The sequence below is a fragment of the Haemorhous mexicanus genome, chromosome 6, assembly GCF_027477595.1.
Source record: "Haemorhous mexicanus isolate bHaeMex1 chromosome 6, bHaeMex1.pri, whole genome shotgun sequence".
In the NCBI taxonomy this organism is placed as follows: domain Eukaryota; kingdom Metazoa; phylum Chordata; class Aves; order Passeriformes; family Fringillidae; genus Haemorhous; species Haemorhous mexicanus.
This window is the reverse complement of record NC_082346.1, coordinates 19,187,171-19,203,179: the sequence shown is the minus strand read 5'-3', so window position 1 is coordinate 19,203,179 and position 16,009 is coordinate 19,187,171. Positions and strand designations below refer to the sequence as shown.

The 16,009-nt window shown below is 39.9% G+C and overlaps 1 protein-coding gene across 16 annotated transcripts in view; it reads left to right on the top strand.

The window, feature by feature from the left end:
- The first annotated feature begins 3,124 nt into the window (after positions 1–3,124).
- The window catches only part of BRSK2 (BR serine/threonine kinase 2), a 304,866-nt gene continuing 291,981 nt past the window's right edge, over positions 3,125–16,009 (top strand). For 10 of the 16 annotated variants that reach the window (XM_059849093.1, XM_059849091.1, XM_059849096.1 and 7 more), the window contains exon 1: positions 3,126–3,573. In XM_059849093.1, coding sequence (XP_059705076.1) covers positions 3,480–3,573 — 94 coding nt within the window. In that variant the 5' untranslated portion in view covers positions 3,126–3,479. Of the gene's footprint in view, positions 3,574–16,009 lie in introns of all 16 variants that reach the window. The other 6 variants (XM_059849087.1, XM_059849085.1, XM_059849086.1 and 3 more) reach the window with 1 other exon arrangement.

The following is a 16,009-nucleotide window of genomic DNA, read 5'->3' as shown; positions in this document are numbered from 1 at the left end:
CTAAGAAAACAAATGATAATAAAGACTTTCATTAGACACAAGGTAGTGTCAATGGGAGTGGGTAAAAAATGCAAAAAAAAAAAAACAAAACAACCCAATCCTTTGCTCTTTGTTTTCAGAAGTATGATAAAACAGCAAAATTTTAAATAATTTCTTTTTTGTTCACTCCATACTCCAGCAAAATTTTTGCTGGGATCAGTGTTGAACCCTTCCTGAGAGAAATTTAGTCCTTAAATGAGTATAACAAAAGAAAAACAATGGAGAAAAGAGTAGAAGAACCTAAGATTATGCCAATATGCTAACTATACATTTAAGTTTACACTTCTTGTTCATTTAAGCACAAGATTATACAGAATAAGGTCAGGGGAAATCATCCCATATGCATCCCCAAAGATATCTGATATATCCAATGACAGCAGAGTCCTGTTTATTCAAAATACTTTTGGAACATCAAAACATTTGGATAAACAGGGCTTCAAATAATTGAGGGAGTTATTGTATAAGTAATTCACACCAGGGGGACATAACCTAGATTCAAAGGACTGAGTTTCAGATCAAAGGGGTACAGATAAATGGGATTTGGCTCCATATGAACAAATACATAAAATTAAAAAAAAAAAAACAAAAAAAAAAAACATTTGGTTATTCAGTAATCAAGAAATGTCCAAGCATTTTTTTCAAAAAGAGTTTAGGACAAAAGGTTGAAATTGTCGCAATGGGCTCTACAGAAGGACATTCCAAAGGAATCAAAATAACATAACTAAACAAGACCAAAAATATATGGGAGTTTTTTCTGGGGGGTGGGGGGGAGGAGGGAGAAGATGGGGGGGGGTTGTGCACACATGTTTGTTTGTGTTATCTTCCAGTCAGGATCATATGAACTTCACTAAGTTTCTTTATTCCAGCCATGAAACTGACACATGTTTTGTGTCAGAAGGTGGGTATTTGTAACATCCATGTCTCTTAACCCACTTTCCTCAATGCCCAATAGAAACAAATGTGAAATACACAAGTTTGGACTCAGATGGACAACATTGTCTGATTTCTCGTCTGTCTATTAATAACATGACCCACACATGGTTCATCTACACACAGACATCATCATCTAGTATTAAATACCTTTTAAGATACAAATCTTGGAATTAAAAAAGATTTTGATCTATGCTGATACCTCACCCCCTGCATTATTAATATAGTGGATACCTAATTTATACAAATAAACAATATTTTCCTTTTTCTGCAAGCTATGCACACATTGCCACAATTCAGCATTGTCACTTACTGTCTGATGGGACTTTTTGACAGTGTGGGAGGGCAGATATTTAGAGAGGAGTAAGACATCAGAAACCATGGCATATTTCAATTGCCCCCAGCATCTGATTTCTGCAGGCAAGAGCCCATCAGGGAGAGTGCTTCTCCCACCATGGTGCCTCACCTGGAACGGTCCCATCATGGCTTGTAAGCCAGAGGGAAAGGAGATCTGAGGGATGCTGGAGAGCAAGGAGAGGTCTGGGGAGCTTGGAGAAATGGCAATTTGGAGTTGAGTTGAGTATTAAGGGCAAAGTAAACACCTGGAGGGTTGGAGGGAGCAGAGGATGCCACTGGAAAGCCAGAGAAGCAGTGCTTGGCAGGGAGGGAGGCTTGGTGTGTGGTCACACAGGGTGCCTGTGGAGGGGGAAGCTGAGGAATGGGGATGGTGTTTTGGAGTTTGTTTACACTGCTGCACTGACACACTCTGGAAATGAGTAAAGGTGAACAATAAAGGGCAGGGTTGTTTTTTTTCCAAAGCAAGTGTTAGGGTTTTGTTTCCTGAAGAAATCTGGGAATTGTTTAAGCCCGCTTTCCTCCCTCCTCCTCCCATCTTACTAACTCTTCTGCAACCTGGTGGATAGTCATGTCTGTGGTACAGGTAGACAGCCAATTTCCAGTTTTATTCCAATTTACAAGAACATCTGTTGTTTCTGGATAGAGATATTTTTAAAAGGGAAAATTTCCCTCTTCAAAAAACCCAAACAAACAAACAAACAAACCTGAAGCAGTCTTCTTTCAATGAGCAACAGATAATGATAGGACTTGTAAAAGTTTTGCCCTCTCTTTACTCTCTTTATGGGCTTGTCGAGGCTGCCTTCCCTAGCTCGAGGATTCTTGCTCTGTCTGTGTCTCAGCTGGAATTTGAATAGCAATATCTTGACCAGTTTTCTGTCCAAAGTAGGGAAGAGAAGGTAAAAATGGAACCTGTGTGTGGGAACAGCTTCAGGTTGCTATCCCTGGAGACTGGCTGAAACTGTTCTATGGTCTTGCATCCAGAAAGTACACAGGCTTCTGCTGAACTTGAAGTATCTGCAGAATCCCTTCTTTTGTCCAGCTCCCTAATCTCTGAAGGTTAAACGCAGCCATACTTGGACAAAAACAGTGAAAGTTTTCTTACACTGCTAGTACAGTGCCTGTGGATCAGGCAGTCTGCTCCAATTAGCATCTAATCCCTGGATTTTCGGTTGCAATTTTAATTAAGGGAGTGGCCATTCAGTTTTTGATCCGTTCATCTAAGGACCCGAAGTTTTTTTGTTCCCATCTAATTCAAAAGCAGGTCTGTCACTGAGTTCAGTGGTTACAGGATTGTCCCTGTTATTTTTCTCTTTTCCTCCACAACCCCCCTCTTTCCCCAAGGTTTTCTTTAAATGGTAAAACCCCCAGGGGACAGAGGTCCACCAGAATCAATAGAATCAAATAGAATCAAATCATTTCCCAGGCTCATTTTCAGAAGTAGCTTTTCCCCCCTTTCCTATTTCCTACCACAATCTTGCCTTTTCTTTAATAATCTGGAACTGCAGCTGCCTAGTGGAATAGAATTCAGAGGTTAAAAAAAAGAAAAAAAAAACAAACAACAAGTGCATGTTTGGGTCTTAAATTAATATACACATTAAATTATATTTAATTGTGCCTTATCAATAGGCTGATGAACTCAGGTGTTTGCTGCTGCCATTGGTCATGATGCTCTGTAGCAGGCAGAGGCAGCAACTGCTGCTGATGGAAAAGAAAAGGTAGTGAAGGAGGAGGGGAGAAGAAGGTGGGGGGCGAGAGGATTGGCTGCTTTTGGTGTCATTCACAGCTGCGGCCCCGGCTCTTCCGCTGCTCCCGCTCTGGCTCTCCCTTGAACAGCTCCTAGAGAGAACAAGGCGTGCGGAGCTCGGATCACCAGCATCATGCTCCTCGGGCTTGGATCGTAGATCCCCCTCTTTGAACACTGAAACAACTCCTTCGTCTTTCAGCGTCCCGAGCAGACCCAGCGAGAAAATAAGCACGTGAGAGAGAGAGGAAAGAAAGAGGAGGAAGACGAAAATCTGCAACCAAGGGGACTGAAGCAAATAAAAAGAGTGCTTTGCTTGCACAGCTGCGAAGTGGGAATTTAAAGAGCTGCAGAGAGAGAAATTCCAGCTCATCAGCACATACACATTGCAGAATTACAGATCCAGGTAGAAATGACATCAACAGGGAAAGAAGGCAGCGGAGCTCAACATGCACAATATGTTGGACCCTATCGTTTGGAGAAAACCCTAGGAAAAGGACAGACAGGTTGGTTCTTTTGCAGCAACACCGGTGCTAGAGGGAAGGTGCTGTAGCAGCCGGTGAGGTGTTGGGGATGGGGTGTTCCAGGGTTCAGCTTTTCCCGTTTGCTGTTTCAGTGAAGATAATATCTGTAAGGGGTTTTGGCCTTTATTTATTTTTAGTTTTCATTTTAATTCCTTCTTTTCTTCGTTTTTTTTTCTTTTATCTTTTTTTCATAAAAAGAAAAGAAAAAGGAAAAAAAAAAAAGCCCAGGATGCTTTATGTTCATTACTCCTGCTAATGGGTGTTGTTCTGATGACAGCCAGAGTGCATGCAGAAGAAAAAAATAGATGATTTGCTGGTAGTGAATTTTCACATCCGTTTCTCCACTGCCCTACTTAGGAGCATTTTTCTTTTTAATCAAATTATATTGAAATTAAAGGTTCACAGCCTGTAGTACCGAGGAGGTGGTGGTGGTGGTAGTGGGGGAGTCACCAGCAGTATTTCATGACATCATGATTGAAAAGGGTGTAGTCCTTAAGGTGCAGTTGGGGGGGGGCTGGTGGAAATATGTACAGTATGTCTCTGGCACTGACTGCTGTGGGTATTTAGCAAATATGGATGGATGGGCTGGTGGTTTTTGTGGGTAGGGTCTGAAATGAAAGAAAAATAGAGGATCGGTAGCAGAATTCATTCTGGTTATGCTGTGTTTTTGTAGGAGGGGTTGGGAGGGGGGAAGGGAGGTTATTTAATTATTTTTCTTAAGGCTTGTTTATGAAACTTGCCCCCAGCAGATTTTCCTGAATGGAACAATGGTAAGAAATATTAAAAAGAGGAAAGCGAGTGGAGGGAATTAGCAGAGAGCAGGTGCTTCTGCCCTACATGACATAATTAGATCCCCTAAATGCGTTCAAGATCTGGACTTACTGTTGCTTGCTTGGATAGCATATTCACTTCAAGGGCAGGGGAGTGTTAATTGGAAGAAAAACCCTTAAAAAGAAGCCCAAACGTCTTCCTTCTTAAAATATTTTATTTTTAGTAACAGGTGCAATAAGCAATGGCATCTGGCAAATTCATTGGGTTGGGATCCCCCCCAAAAGTGGATTGAGACTTGAGGTTATAATTTAGGGAAGGGGTAAGATCAGCCATAGGGGGGCTTCTTTGGGCATGTGGGTGTTAAGTGTTGTTCATTATGGTGGGACAATAAAACATGATGCATTGTGGTGTATTTTTTTTTTATAACCCAGCCGAGCTTTGCCCATCTGTTGTCTAAAGGATTTAATAGGCGTTTCCATCCCCAGCTGCTGCCTCTGCTCTGCCTGCTTCCTCACTGCCCTGCGTGGCAGCAGCTCTGCAGTCCGCAATTTTCTTAGGGACACAGTCAAAATCCAGATCTTTCTCTGTAAGAAGCAATGCTCTTCTGAGATGATTGATTATAACCTCCCCCCCATCCTTCCCCTCCTCTTCACAACCCCATAGCAACCGCTCAGAGACATGGATGAAGATGACATTGTCTTCTAGTGGAAGTGACTTTTATTTATATTTCTTTTTTTTTTTTTTTTTCCCAAATCTCTTTAGTATATCAGCTGCTATAGGTAGTTCTCTGTCACTGTTTTGGTTACCACCTTTATCCTTTGCATAGCTCAGTGGGTCTTCTGCAGCTGTGTTCTTACTAAAATCTCTTCTGATGATGGTAATGAAAATATACTACAAGAAAAATTATGGTATAATGTTAATAAAACTGCCCTATTTCTGATGATAATCCTTTCCTGAATACTCCAGGTGATCAAAGAGCCAGCTGTAGATGACAAATTCATTTTTGTCTTCATCACCATTTCCTTTTTCCTCCCTCTCTCACCTTCTCAGTACCCCTCCCTCCCCTTTAAATGCAATTGTGCCTGAGATTCCTGAAAATACAGCTGCATTAACCTTTTGCTCCGTGTTCTTATAGCCTGACGTTGTGGTCCTAAAGGGTTATCTGCAGCTTTGGTTATGTTTTTTTCCTCTCTGCTAATCTTCCTATCTTCCTCCTAAGTGATTAGAGACGTGGGGGTGGAGAGAGAAGAACAGGATGTATTTAGAGGCTTGCTGCTGTTGGCCTCTGCAGTTATTGAACCAGCTGGACAAGGGTGAAAGTTTCCTTTTGCAGTTTTACTGTATAACTGATCTTTGTAGATAAGTCTCTGCTGTTTGCACACATGAATGCACATGAAATGCACAATACATGGTGTCATAGATGCTGGAGGTGGGGGAAGGAGGAAGAGAGATCTTGAAAGTAGCTGATGTCAGTCTGTGTCTCTTTTTTTATACCCGCCCTTGATTAATGGAATAATGCACTGAGGTGAAATCTAACTCAGTATTAAACATACATGGCTAAATATGGAAAGATGCCTTCTGGTCTTCTCGCATTTTCTGTGCTAATCGCATTTGGGAGCATGCAGAATGGTATAACCAGTGTGTGGCATGTAGCTCATCCTCATCCTGCTTGTTTTGGTGGGTAAGCAGGCAACCTGCAGCATTTTAGGGGGAGGACAAGCAGTGCAGTAAGAGGGCCTGATTCACCATAGTATATTGGGTATCTTGGCATTTGGGTTGCAGTGGCTTACAGATGAAGGAAGTTGTGATTGTAATAATTCATTTAGAGCTTGCCTTTGAAGCTTGGAAGATTAGGAGGTAATGTTTTGGAATTTTTTTTTTCCAAGGTGATGAGGAAGAGTGAGAAGAAAAATCTGGCAAAATGAAATGATGAATAGAAAGAAGTGTAGGTTTTGTTACAAAGTCCTGTCCATTTTGCAGTGATCTTCATATCCATCACTTTTGTTTTGAATAAAAAATTATTGACTCTATAAAGTTATTTTATATGGGCAGGTCAAGCTTTGCTCCCGGATACACAGGCTTTATACAAACGTATTAATCACTCTTACCTGCTTTTACTGACATCAGAAGAAGGGGTTTTGGGGAGGAGTGAGGGTTCATTCATAGTTCAGAGCAGACTTAGGATGCCATGGAGAGAGAACTTAATGGTAGGTAAAACTCTCTTTGGTTTTCACTCTGTGAAGTTCATGCTGATTGCTACCTTAAAAGCTGAAAAAAGTGTTTACCAGCAGCCAGCAACCTACTGGTCCCTGCAGAGACTTCTGGTTGTGGTATCTGGGACGTTAGTGGGACCTGCTGACATCTGGCTGTGGGTGGGCAAAACTGACAGGGAAAAGCCCTCTGTTCAGATTGGTGGGTAACAACTGGAAGTGTTGATTGATCAGATATGCAAACCTTGTCCTGAGCAGCCTTCTGGGCTGGTGCGTCACGCTTGCCGCGGGTGACCGATGCCACAAAGAGGGGATTAGGGCCTCTCAGGCAGAGAAGTTGGGAGGGGGCTACATGGGCCAGTGCTGAAAAATGGTTGGGCTTAGGTCTTTGCTGCTGGTGGGAATGATAGAGGGACAAAAATTATTTGTAATAATCAACATACAAATTTAACGTATCATTTGGGTACCGTAGCAAGATGGTTTGCTTTTGTAATAGGTTGAATTTAGAGCACCTCTTCCTGACGTCATCTGCCAGAATAGCTTATGGGATCTCTATGCAAATGATCTTGCAAGCATATGAGAGGCATCAGAATCTCGATTGTTGTACTCAAAAAATTATTTTACAGAACTGCTAGAGTAAAAAAAAAATCACTGCTGTGTGTATATATGGGTGTGTGGGGAAAGGTTGGTTTATCTCAGTTCTGTTGGTACGTTCTTTTACGGTTAATTATAGGAGGTTTTCATTGTAATTAACAGTGGTGAGCAAAGATTGCGTGTCCTCTTACAGTAACATACATGGAAACAGTGTGCCTTGAGAAGCCCCAGTCATACCTGATCATGAAGCAGTGTTTTAGCTTTAGGTACATGTTTCCTTCATTTGCCACTAATGTTACATGAAACCAGCTTCCTGTGTACTCCTTGCTCTAATTTTTTTTTTAATTCCAGAGTTATCTCTGTTCTTGTATTTCTTTGGCCTCATTAACACCTGTTTCACCCTTGAAACTCTCAACAGTAATTCAAACTGACTGCAGTGAATATTTATTGAGTGCAAAGATGAGGAACTGAAGTATTTCTTGTGAAGGTCTTTAGCATTTTGGAGTGTTTTCTTGTATTTTCATTTGACAGTCACTGTATAGGCTTCGGCACCATCGTTTGCTGTAGCACCAATTCAATGCCTAGTAGAAATTTCTAAAATGCTCATTTTTCTACCAGCAATAAGGCAATGGTTCTAAGTGGGAGTTACTCTGTTCACATTGAGATAAACTTCATGGGAAGTTTAATGTTTCTTGTTAATTTCGTTATGTTTCTTTTATTCTGTTTTAAGCCCAGTACAAAGAGTCGTGGTGGAAGCTCACGGGACTTTGACCTTCACAAAAAGTGTAGGGGTTCCCTTTTCTGCATTGCATCCCATATAGTTTACAGCTATTTTGGTGTATAACATGTTCATTATATATGAGCCATGAGCAAGGTGTTCAACAGTGTGCTGTTGGGTTACATAAGAACAGCAATAATTAAATTTGGGTCTTAGAGAATTTAATTCAGTGAGAGCTAACAGGTCATTTCTTTACAGCCTTACACATCTGTTTCCATGGCACACTGGCAGAAATTGAAATTTGTTCATTTTTTATTTGTCTCTGTCAAATTTGGTTGAAAACTTCAGCTCTGTTCAAGGAATGTTGGGTAGTCAATGTGGTCTCAGAAGCCTGGTTTTCTTAGGTAAGTAGGCTAAACAAAGTATGTCCTCTTCATTCATACTGCTTTATTTTTTTTTCTAACACAGCATATTTCATCTAGTGATAATCTAAGGAGTACAGCTTTCTTCCATTTAGCTGTCTAGATGAATATATCATTGTAAGAGGTGTAAATCATTGCAGTTTTCCTCATGGCCTTTTTAAACACACAAGCAAACAGAAAACCAGTGTATATCCTAATAATATTTTCATACATCTACTTTTCTTTCCTTATGAAAATTTCTTTCAAAGCAGTATGAACCCATACTCTTCCTTGTGATAGCCTGTGAAGACTTAAATGTTGAATTTGTAATCACAGAAATAAATACTCTAAGCAGTACTGCAGGTAGTAGGGGTCTCAATAATGAAATTTTCCCAAGAAAGGTTATGTCATAGTGACTCACGTGTAATGGATTATCAAGCAATGGTTATGAGTTTTGAGAGATTTGGTCTTTCTTAACTTTATATAGCTTTCACTTTTCAAAAGTACAGTTTGCCTGCTTTACTGACTGAAGTAAACTAGTATTACCCTGCTACTTGTCTGAACTGGAAAGTTCAGATATCCTGTTTATGACTTTCATTCTTTTTAGTTGTTTTGTTTTGTTTATTGTTTGAATTAGCAAATTCCTGTTTGCTAAATGCAGTGAAAATGAATTTTGACTTCTGTCCTTCTGAAAACTTTGTAGGGGCATGCCATTAGTCTTTTACTTCATTATCAGGAGCACAATTATTATGAACTTGTGGAAACAGCAGCAGGCTCTGAATTAATACTTTTCTTTGTAAAGCACAGTAAGCTTTCTCACCCAAGAGCTGTTAAAATTTGGATACTGTCAAGTGAGTAGGACTCTATGACTGCATGCTTACATTCCAGGTTCCAGCAGGAACTATGGAAGCACTGAGTTCACAAATAGGGTTCGTGCACTGTTCAAGCACTTTTCTACTTTTTGTCATTGTTCTAATATCTAATTTTGTTCTGCCACAGCAAGAAGGACTGCATTAGGGTGAGGAGAGAGGCTGAAGAAAGGAAAAAAAATCTTCTTGTTAAAATTTACCTCTTGAGAGGAATTCTTTTGATCTCTAGAAAATCTGTGAATCTGTGAGAAGAACCAGAGTAGTGTTTTAGGTAGGTTCTTACAATGCCTTTTGTAAACTGAGTGGAGCAGCCAGTGTATGCTTTGGACTCTCCAGCATTGCAATGTTTTTCAGTATATCATAAGTTTTCTCCATACATTACATTTTTGGAAGTCTTTAATATTGTGTGCTTTAAAGAGTTAAACCATAATTGCGATGGCAATAATAAATGTGATATACACCTAAAAATTAGCAGGTGGTTAATATGGAACAAATGCAGGTGGTGGACGATTCCAGCTTTCAGAAAAAAAATGAAAGGAAATGAGAAGTTTGGAAGTTATATCTTCTGAAGTAAAAGACATTGCATGAGGACTGTGCTATGCACATAGGAGAACAGTCACAATAAGACAAGGTGGAAGCCTGGGTGTAGATTTCCATGAAGGTGCAGTAAAGACAGAGACATAAATGAATACTCAAGTAGTGGTCCTCTTCGAATGCTAAGATACTGTAATTTGCCCTTGTGAAGTCAGTCCATATTTGAAGTTGAGCTGAATTCAGTAGAAGGGTCATCAAGTCTGGGATTAATAGATGAGGGTGGATTTTTTTGTTTGTTTGTTTGTTGTGGATGGTCCTATTAAGAAATATCCCAAAGAAATTTTCTGTTTTTTTTTTTTTTTTAAACAAGCCCAAGATGTTTAGCAATCCTAGTCAATAATCTGTTCATTCTGCTTATGGAATATGAGGAGATTGTTCCATTTCCAGTTCATGCATAAACATTATGTTTTTCTACAAAACAGCCATAATGATCTGTAGAATAACATGAATAATTTGTTGTAAATAGTCTTCTTAATGAACTTGAACCATCTTCATCTGCAGTGTCTGTAAATGCAGCATGATTTCCTTTAAATCCTTATTTGTTTCAGATTTTCTGGCAAACAGCTATTTTTAATCTCCTTTCCCCAAATGTCTTTACCTCACTCTGGATTCTTTGCACTTATGCAGTATTCAAAGATTTGAATTCTACTCTTGAATGTAGTCTGTTGTGTATATTGCATAAGAGAATTGCATTCTGCTTGGATCGTTGTGCAAGCACTTCCAATGCAGATGGTTGCAAGTTCAAACCAAAAATTCAATTTTTCTGGACAATTTGGACACGATTCCTGTGGGCATCCAGGCTTGGTAGATGTAAGTTTTCCAGAAAGTCTTTTTAAAAGGCACAGGAATGTGATCAGAATAAACTTGATATAAAATGACTACCTTTAGAGCATATTAATATTGTTCATCCAGTTTCATTTTACTTATTCTACATTTAATTTTGAATAGGAATATAAAATTTTTATGAATTAATTATATTTACAGACTAGGAACATTACTAATAAAAATATGTTAAAAACCACACTAAAAAAGTCACCCAGATTTTTTTCCAGTGCTTTCATAGCTTTTGAAAGTTGTGTTTGAGTGGAGTTTAGGTAGAACAGCAGAATTTGTTTTGGTTCCTTTCATAGAAGTGCATCACTGGCTATGGATGTAGCTGCATCCAAGCATTTTGTTCTTGGATGTGTCATTTGTGGCAGAGATGTGGCCTTTGAGGGTGCAGTTGTCCCGTGGACTGTATAAACAGGATTGCACTCTTCCTTTTGCAATGACCTTGGGATAAACTTTTTAAAGGCTGTTCAATGCAAGTGTGTCCTGAGACTTAAGGACAGAAAGCAATGTGGGCAAAGAAGGTAAATGATGGTGTGTGCTTAAGCAAATCCAGGTACATTCCCTTGCAAGTGGTACTGCTGCCTTCCTAGAGGGCAGAGTAACCTTCAGGCTGGTGCAGGTGGCTGATGGATGCTCAGTGCTGGAGGTGGTAGAGGAGGATGCTTTCCTTGAATTGTTAGTGCTCTTGGTTTTAGTTTGAGGAAATGATTTTATTATTTCCTCAAGGCCACAGAGACATATCAGGCCAGCTGATATAAAGTAGCCCTAAAGCTGCCCTAATTAACTCTTTCATGGAGTTCTAATGGCCAGGCTTGCTGTTCTGCACTCCATGGCTATGCTAAGCAGTTTCTGGCTTTTAGACTTCTGTTGTACCTACTTTGGGGAATACTTGTTAAATTTTTGGTTTTTTCACATAAAAATCTTTAATTTGGGATGGGGTAAGGTTAGACTGGAAGGGACTGTTCTTTGTGTAGCTCCCCACAGAAACAGGCTGCTTTTCAGTTTTTTATCTAATAATCCATCCATTGATAATCAGTGATTTTATAATTAAGGAGTTTGGAAGAAAGTGGATAACTTGCCAGCCACTGACAAAAGGGCATTATTGCTGGTGAAAACTTGGCAGTGAGATCTGTGAATCAGCTGACAGCAAATGGGTTAATGCAGGGTGCAGGGGGATACTGAGGAGAGAAATGGTCAGGTAGCTTAAGGTGGGGTGCAAGTACTATCTGTTTTTCCTTCTCATTTTTATGTTCCAACACTATGTGGAAATTATAGACATGATAATATTTTCAGTGAAGTAGTTACCTTTAATTTTTCTAAAAAGGAAAACTGTTTTCAGGCATCCATTTAGTAAGTGCTCTTCTGGCTCTCTGCTTCTACTTACAAAACAAACCTGCTGTCTTTATATCCTGAGGCTTTAGCAATTTTGATTTGCTGTCTTTTGCACTATATGCTTAATGTGGGATAAAATAAATCAGTGTGGTAATGTATATATTTTTAAATAATGTCTACAGTACCTGTGTATTAACACACTCTGTTTTTGCAGTGTCATTGCTCTGTGTGTTCAGCTTTAAATGCCATAAACTGACTCCCCTTGTATTTTACCTATTAAAAGCACTATTGACTGCAACAGCAGTAATGGAGGAGCTGGTTTCTGGAAGAAGCAAACTGGACTGGACAAAAAATATGTTAATTTTTTACTGTTTGTCTAAAGCCTACTCTTAGAACTATTAAGTGTCAGTCTATCAAAGTGGAACAGCAGCTGCAAATGAGAATGTGCCAGGTCTTCATGCTGATCCAGCAGGGAATGATGATGAAATTGCTTAGCTCTTTATCTTCTTTAATTCTTTTTCTTAATTATTTTTAGAATTTTTTAATTCATTTATTTTAAATAATATCTTAAATATTATTAAATTATTTTATGTGTGGCTAGCAGTGCAGACCCTAGATTTTTACACAGCTACTCCTATTGGAAAAGTGATTGTTTTGTTGCTTTGGTCCAGGATGAGGCACACCAAAGCCCAGGTTCATAGTGTTGGCTCGTCTGCCTTACAGGAATATAATTTATGAAGAAGAGGGACCTTCAAGAACATATTTGCAGTTAAACATGAGCTGGAGATGTACAATTTCATTTTTAAAAATTCTATTAAAAAAATAAAATAAATGTCCCGCTCTGATGAAGTCTGTGCTCATCTAGTGTAAGACTTTGAAAAACTAATGTTTTGTTGCATTTGCATTAAAGCAGAAGTTTAAGTGGGAAAATAAGACTTCATATCCCAAATCTTTGTGGTGTTAAATGTACTGTGTGGGATGCTAAAAGTTTTCTGATGTCTTTTGCTGATTGCTTGCCAGCGGAGGGTTGGGTTACTTATCATGCCAGCCATTTGTCCTGGGTGAGTTTCGTTTAGTGATTGTGTGAATGCCTTGTAATAAATGTGACCTGTCCCTAAGATTAAGGAATGGATTTGACTGTTTAAGATTTTTCCCACACTGGAATCCCTTAATCTCTCCCAATATTCTATTACAAAGCTCTCATCATATTTTCAGATTCTGAATGATGGGTAGCTTGGCTATCATGCTGAGAAAACCTGCTGGCAGCAGGTACAGGTTTGGTCTAGGACTTTCTTTCTGAAGTCCTCATCATCTATTTTTTTTTTTGGTGTGAATTTTTGTGGGGTTTTTTGGTTGGTTGGTTTTTCTTTTGGTTGCTTTTGGGGTCTTGTTTGTTTGTCTTTGTTTTAAAGTTTGGTGTTACCTTGCCTCTTCAAAATGGAAACTGATCCAAAGATTGTCATCCTCATCTAGAGGCTACTAGACAGATATTTGGTTCTTTCTACAGCTGTAATCTCTTAGAGAAAATTAATTAAGATGCTAGGAAGGTATCTTCAGAAAATTTCTGGGGATGTTACAGTTCCCAGGCTGAGACCCTCAATTGTTCCGGCCCTATTTAAATAGGTTCATGTTTACTGCTTGAAGAGCTGGTAGAAATACTCAAGGACATAGCCCATATCTAAATAACCATATGTTAGTGTCAGATTTTTTTTTAATTAACTCTATGGGCATGGTAGACTGAAAAATAAGGTACTTTTATGGTTGTCTCCTACTTATGCAAGATGCTTTGTCTTTGGGAAATAATTACTGATGCACTGTCTGTCCTTGGAGAATTATTTTCTCTTAGGTGTATTTTTTTTCTTCCACATTTCATGTGTCTTGCCCAGCTTGTGAACTGAGGGGAAGGATAATTTGTGTTACATTATCTGCATGTAATCCCTTTCAGGCTAAGGCACTAATCCTAGTCAGGCCTTTGTGCGTGGATAGGAAGTTCCATTTAAATATAGGAAGAAGCTCCTTCACTGTGAGAGTGGGTTGCACCTGGCACTGGTTGCCAGGAGATGATGGGAAGTCTCCTTCCTTGCATCTATTCAAATCCAGACTAGACAAAGCCTTGAGCTGCCACTCTGGTTGGCTGTGCTTTACCAAGGGTGTTGATCCAGGTGATCTCCAGAGATCACTTCCAGCCTCAACTCTTCTGCTGTTCTGTGTTATCCTGTGCAGCTAAACCACAATTTGCTCAGTGAACTGTAAAACTAAGGAACTCGGTATTCTGCGGTTTTGTACCCTGTATTTCCCTGCTGCTCCTGCTCTTTCTCTGTCCCTTGTCTCTTGGACTAGGTGAGGACAATGTTTGTGACTCATTTAGAGCTGTCTCTGCTGCTTGTCCATCTCTTTTCTTTCCCTTGGAATACGTTAAGGATAAATCACAAGTGAGCTTTCTGTAGTGGGAGTGATAGTTTCAATCTCTTAGTTTTTTTCCCACAGACCTTCAGCACTCTCCATAAAATTTGTAGGCTCTGAGAGACTTCTCTTGCTCTTTCAGACTTGGTTGGAACTTGATAATGGGTTCTGATGTTAGGGGGGAACTGCAGGTGGACAACCTGAACACTTAAATTTTATTTCCTTTAAAAAATGAGGTTAACAGAAAGCTGTCCTAAACAGCACAGCTTCTGTAATCTTCACTTGGCTTTGAGGGCCATGAGATGCTGCTGTGGCAGATGGAGATTGCTGCAGTACAGCTGCTCTTCAGATACTGCCCTCACCTTGGCTAAGATTCTTATACCAAAGTGAGAAGGACGAGGTGGTAATGACAGCCACTATGATTCCCGAATGCTGGGGAAATCCCCATACAGCTTGGCAGGCTGGATTGCTGCCTGCTCGCTGCTGCTGGAGCAGTGCAAGGCAAGGCCAGGGGAGACTTGAACTTGGTCATTTCTGTTTGCAGAAAGCTGAGCTCAGTGCTCGGGGAGTGTGGGAAGAAGGGAGCTCTCTCTGCATTTCCTCCATGTATCCATTTTGGTACAGTGGCAGTATTTGAAGTAGTCCTTTCCTGCAGAAAGCTGAGAGGAAGACTGAGAGCCGTTTGTGTGTTTGCAATGCCTGTCTGTACGGAATGGTCACCAAAGACAAAGCCAAGTATTCTTTGAGCACTTGGCAGTGGCGCAGGCACTATCGCCTCATTAAACGCCAGCATTTGGTTTTTTGTGAAGGCACGGCTATGAGTGGCACAGCTTTTAAGATTCCTTACACTTTGTGAGCTCCAGCCTTCAAGTTTGTCATTAGCCTTTGAAGCTAATTAAATCTACCCTTTTTCCCCCAAACTTCCCACTCCTGTAAATCAGTAAAGCTTGATTAAAATCAGTAGTCATCGTCAATAAAGAATGAGCTGTCCTAGAGTTTCTGGGTTTTGTCCCATGCTGCTTTTCTTCTGGGTTTGTGGTTTATTTCATTGCTCATATTTATGAAATTACATCTCTTTTACTTCTGGTTGTTTCCTGATTGCAGTGAAGACATTACTTAGGCACACTCCCCGCTCAGTTACATCTGTGCAGTCTCAGTGACTTGGAGGCCTTCCTCGCGTTTGTCTGAGAGGGGAGTTTGACTCATGAGCAAGCCTCTCATTGATGGCAGCAGAGGCAGACCTCTGGCAGTGTTCTAGTTAAGAGCAGCCTAGGAATACATCTCTGCAGTGAATATTCAAGCAAATTAGAGCACTAAGTGGAATGATACTGTAAGCAAATTCAATTCAAACTGAAAATACAGGCCCAGCATTTTACAAATTACTATATTTCATCATTAAAGCAGAAGCCTGTCTGCTCAGCTAGCACACAAATTAAGGCAAGCACATGTTTTAATACTTTTAGTAGTAATTCTTCTCTGGTATTCCATACATACCTGTACTGAAATTACCCACCCAGTGTGCATTAAGTCTCAGGATGGAGAAGATGTCCATACATTTATCATTACTTCATCTTTGCTAGGAAAAGGAGCAACCAGACTACTAGCATGATTGGCACAGTTGCCATCTTTCTTACCAGGTGCCTTGTCCTGCTCAGACAAAATGCTGCAAAAATAGGCAGTGTTTCTTTATCTGTG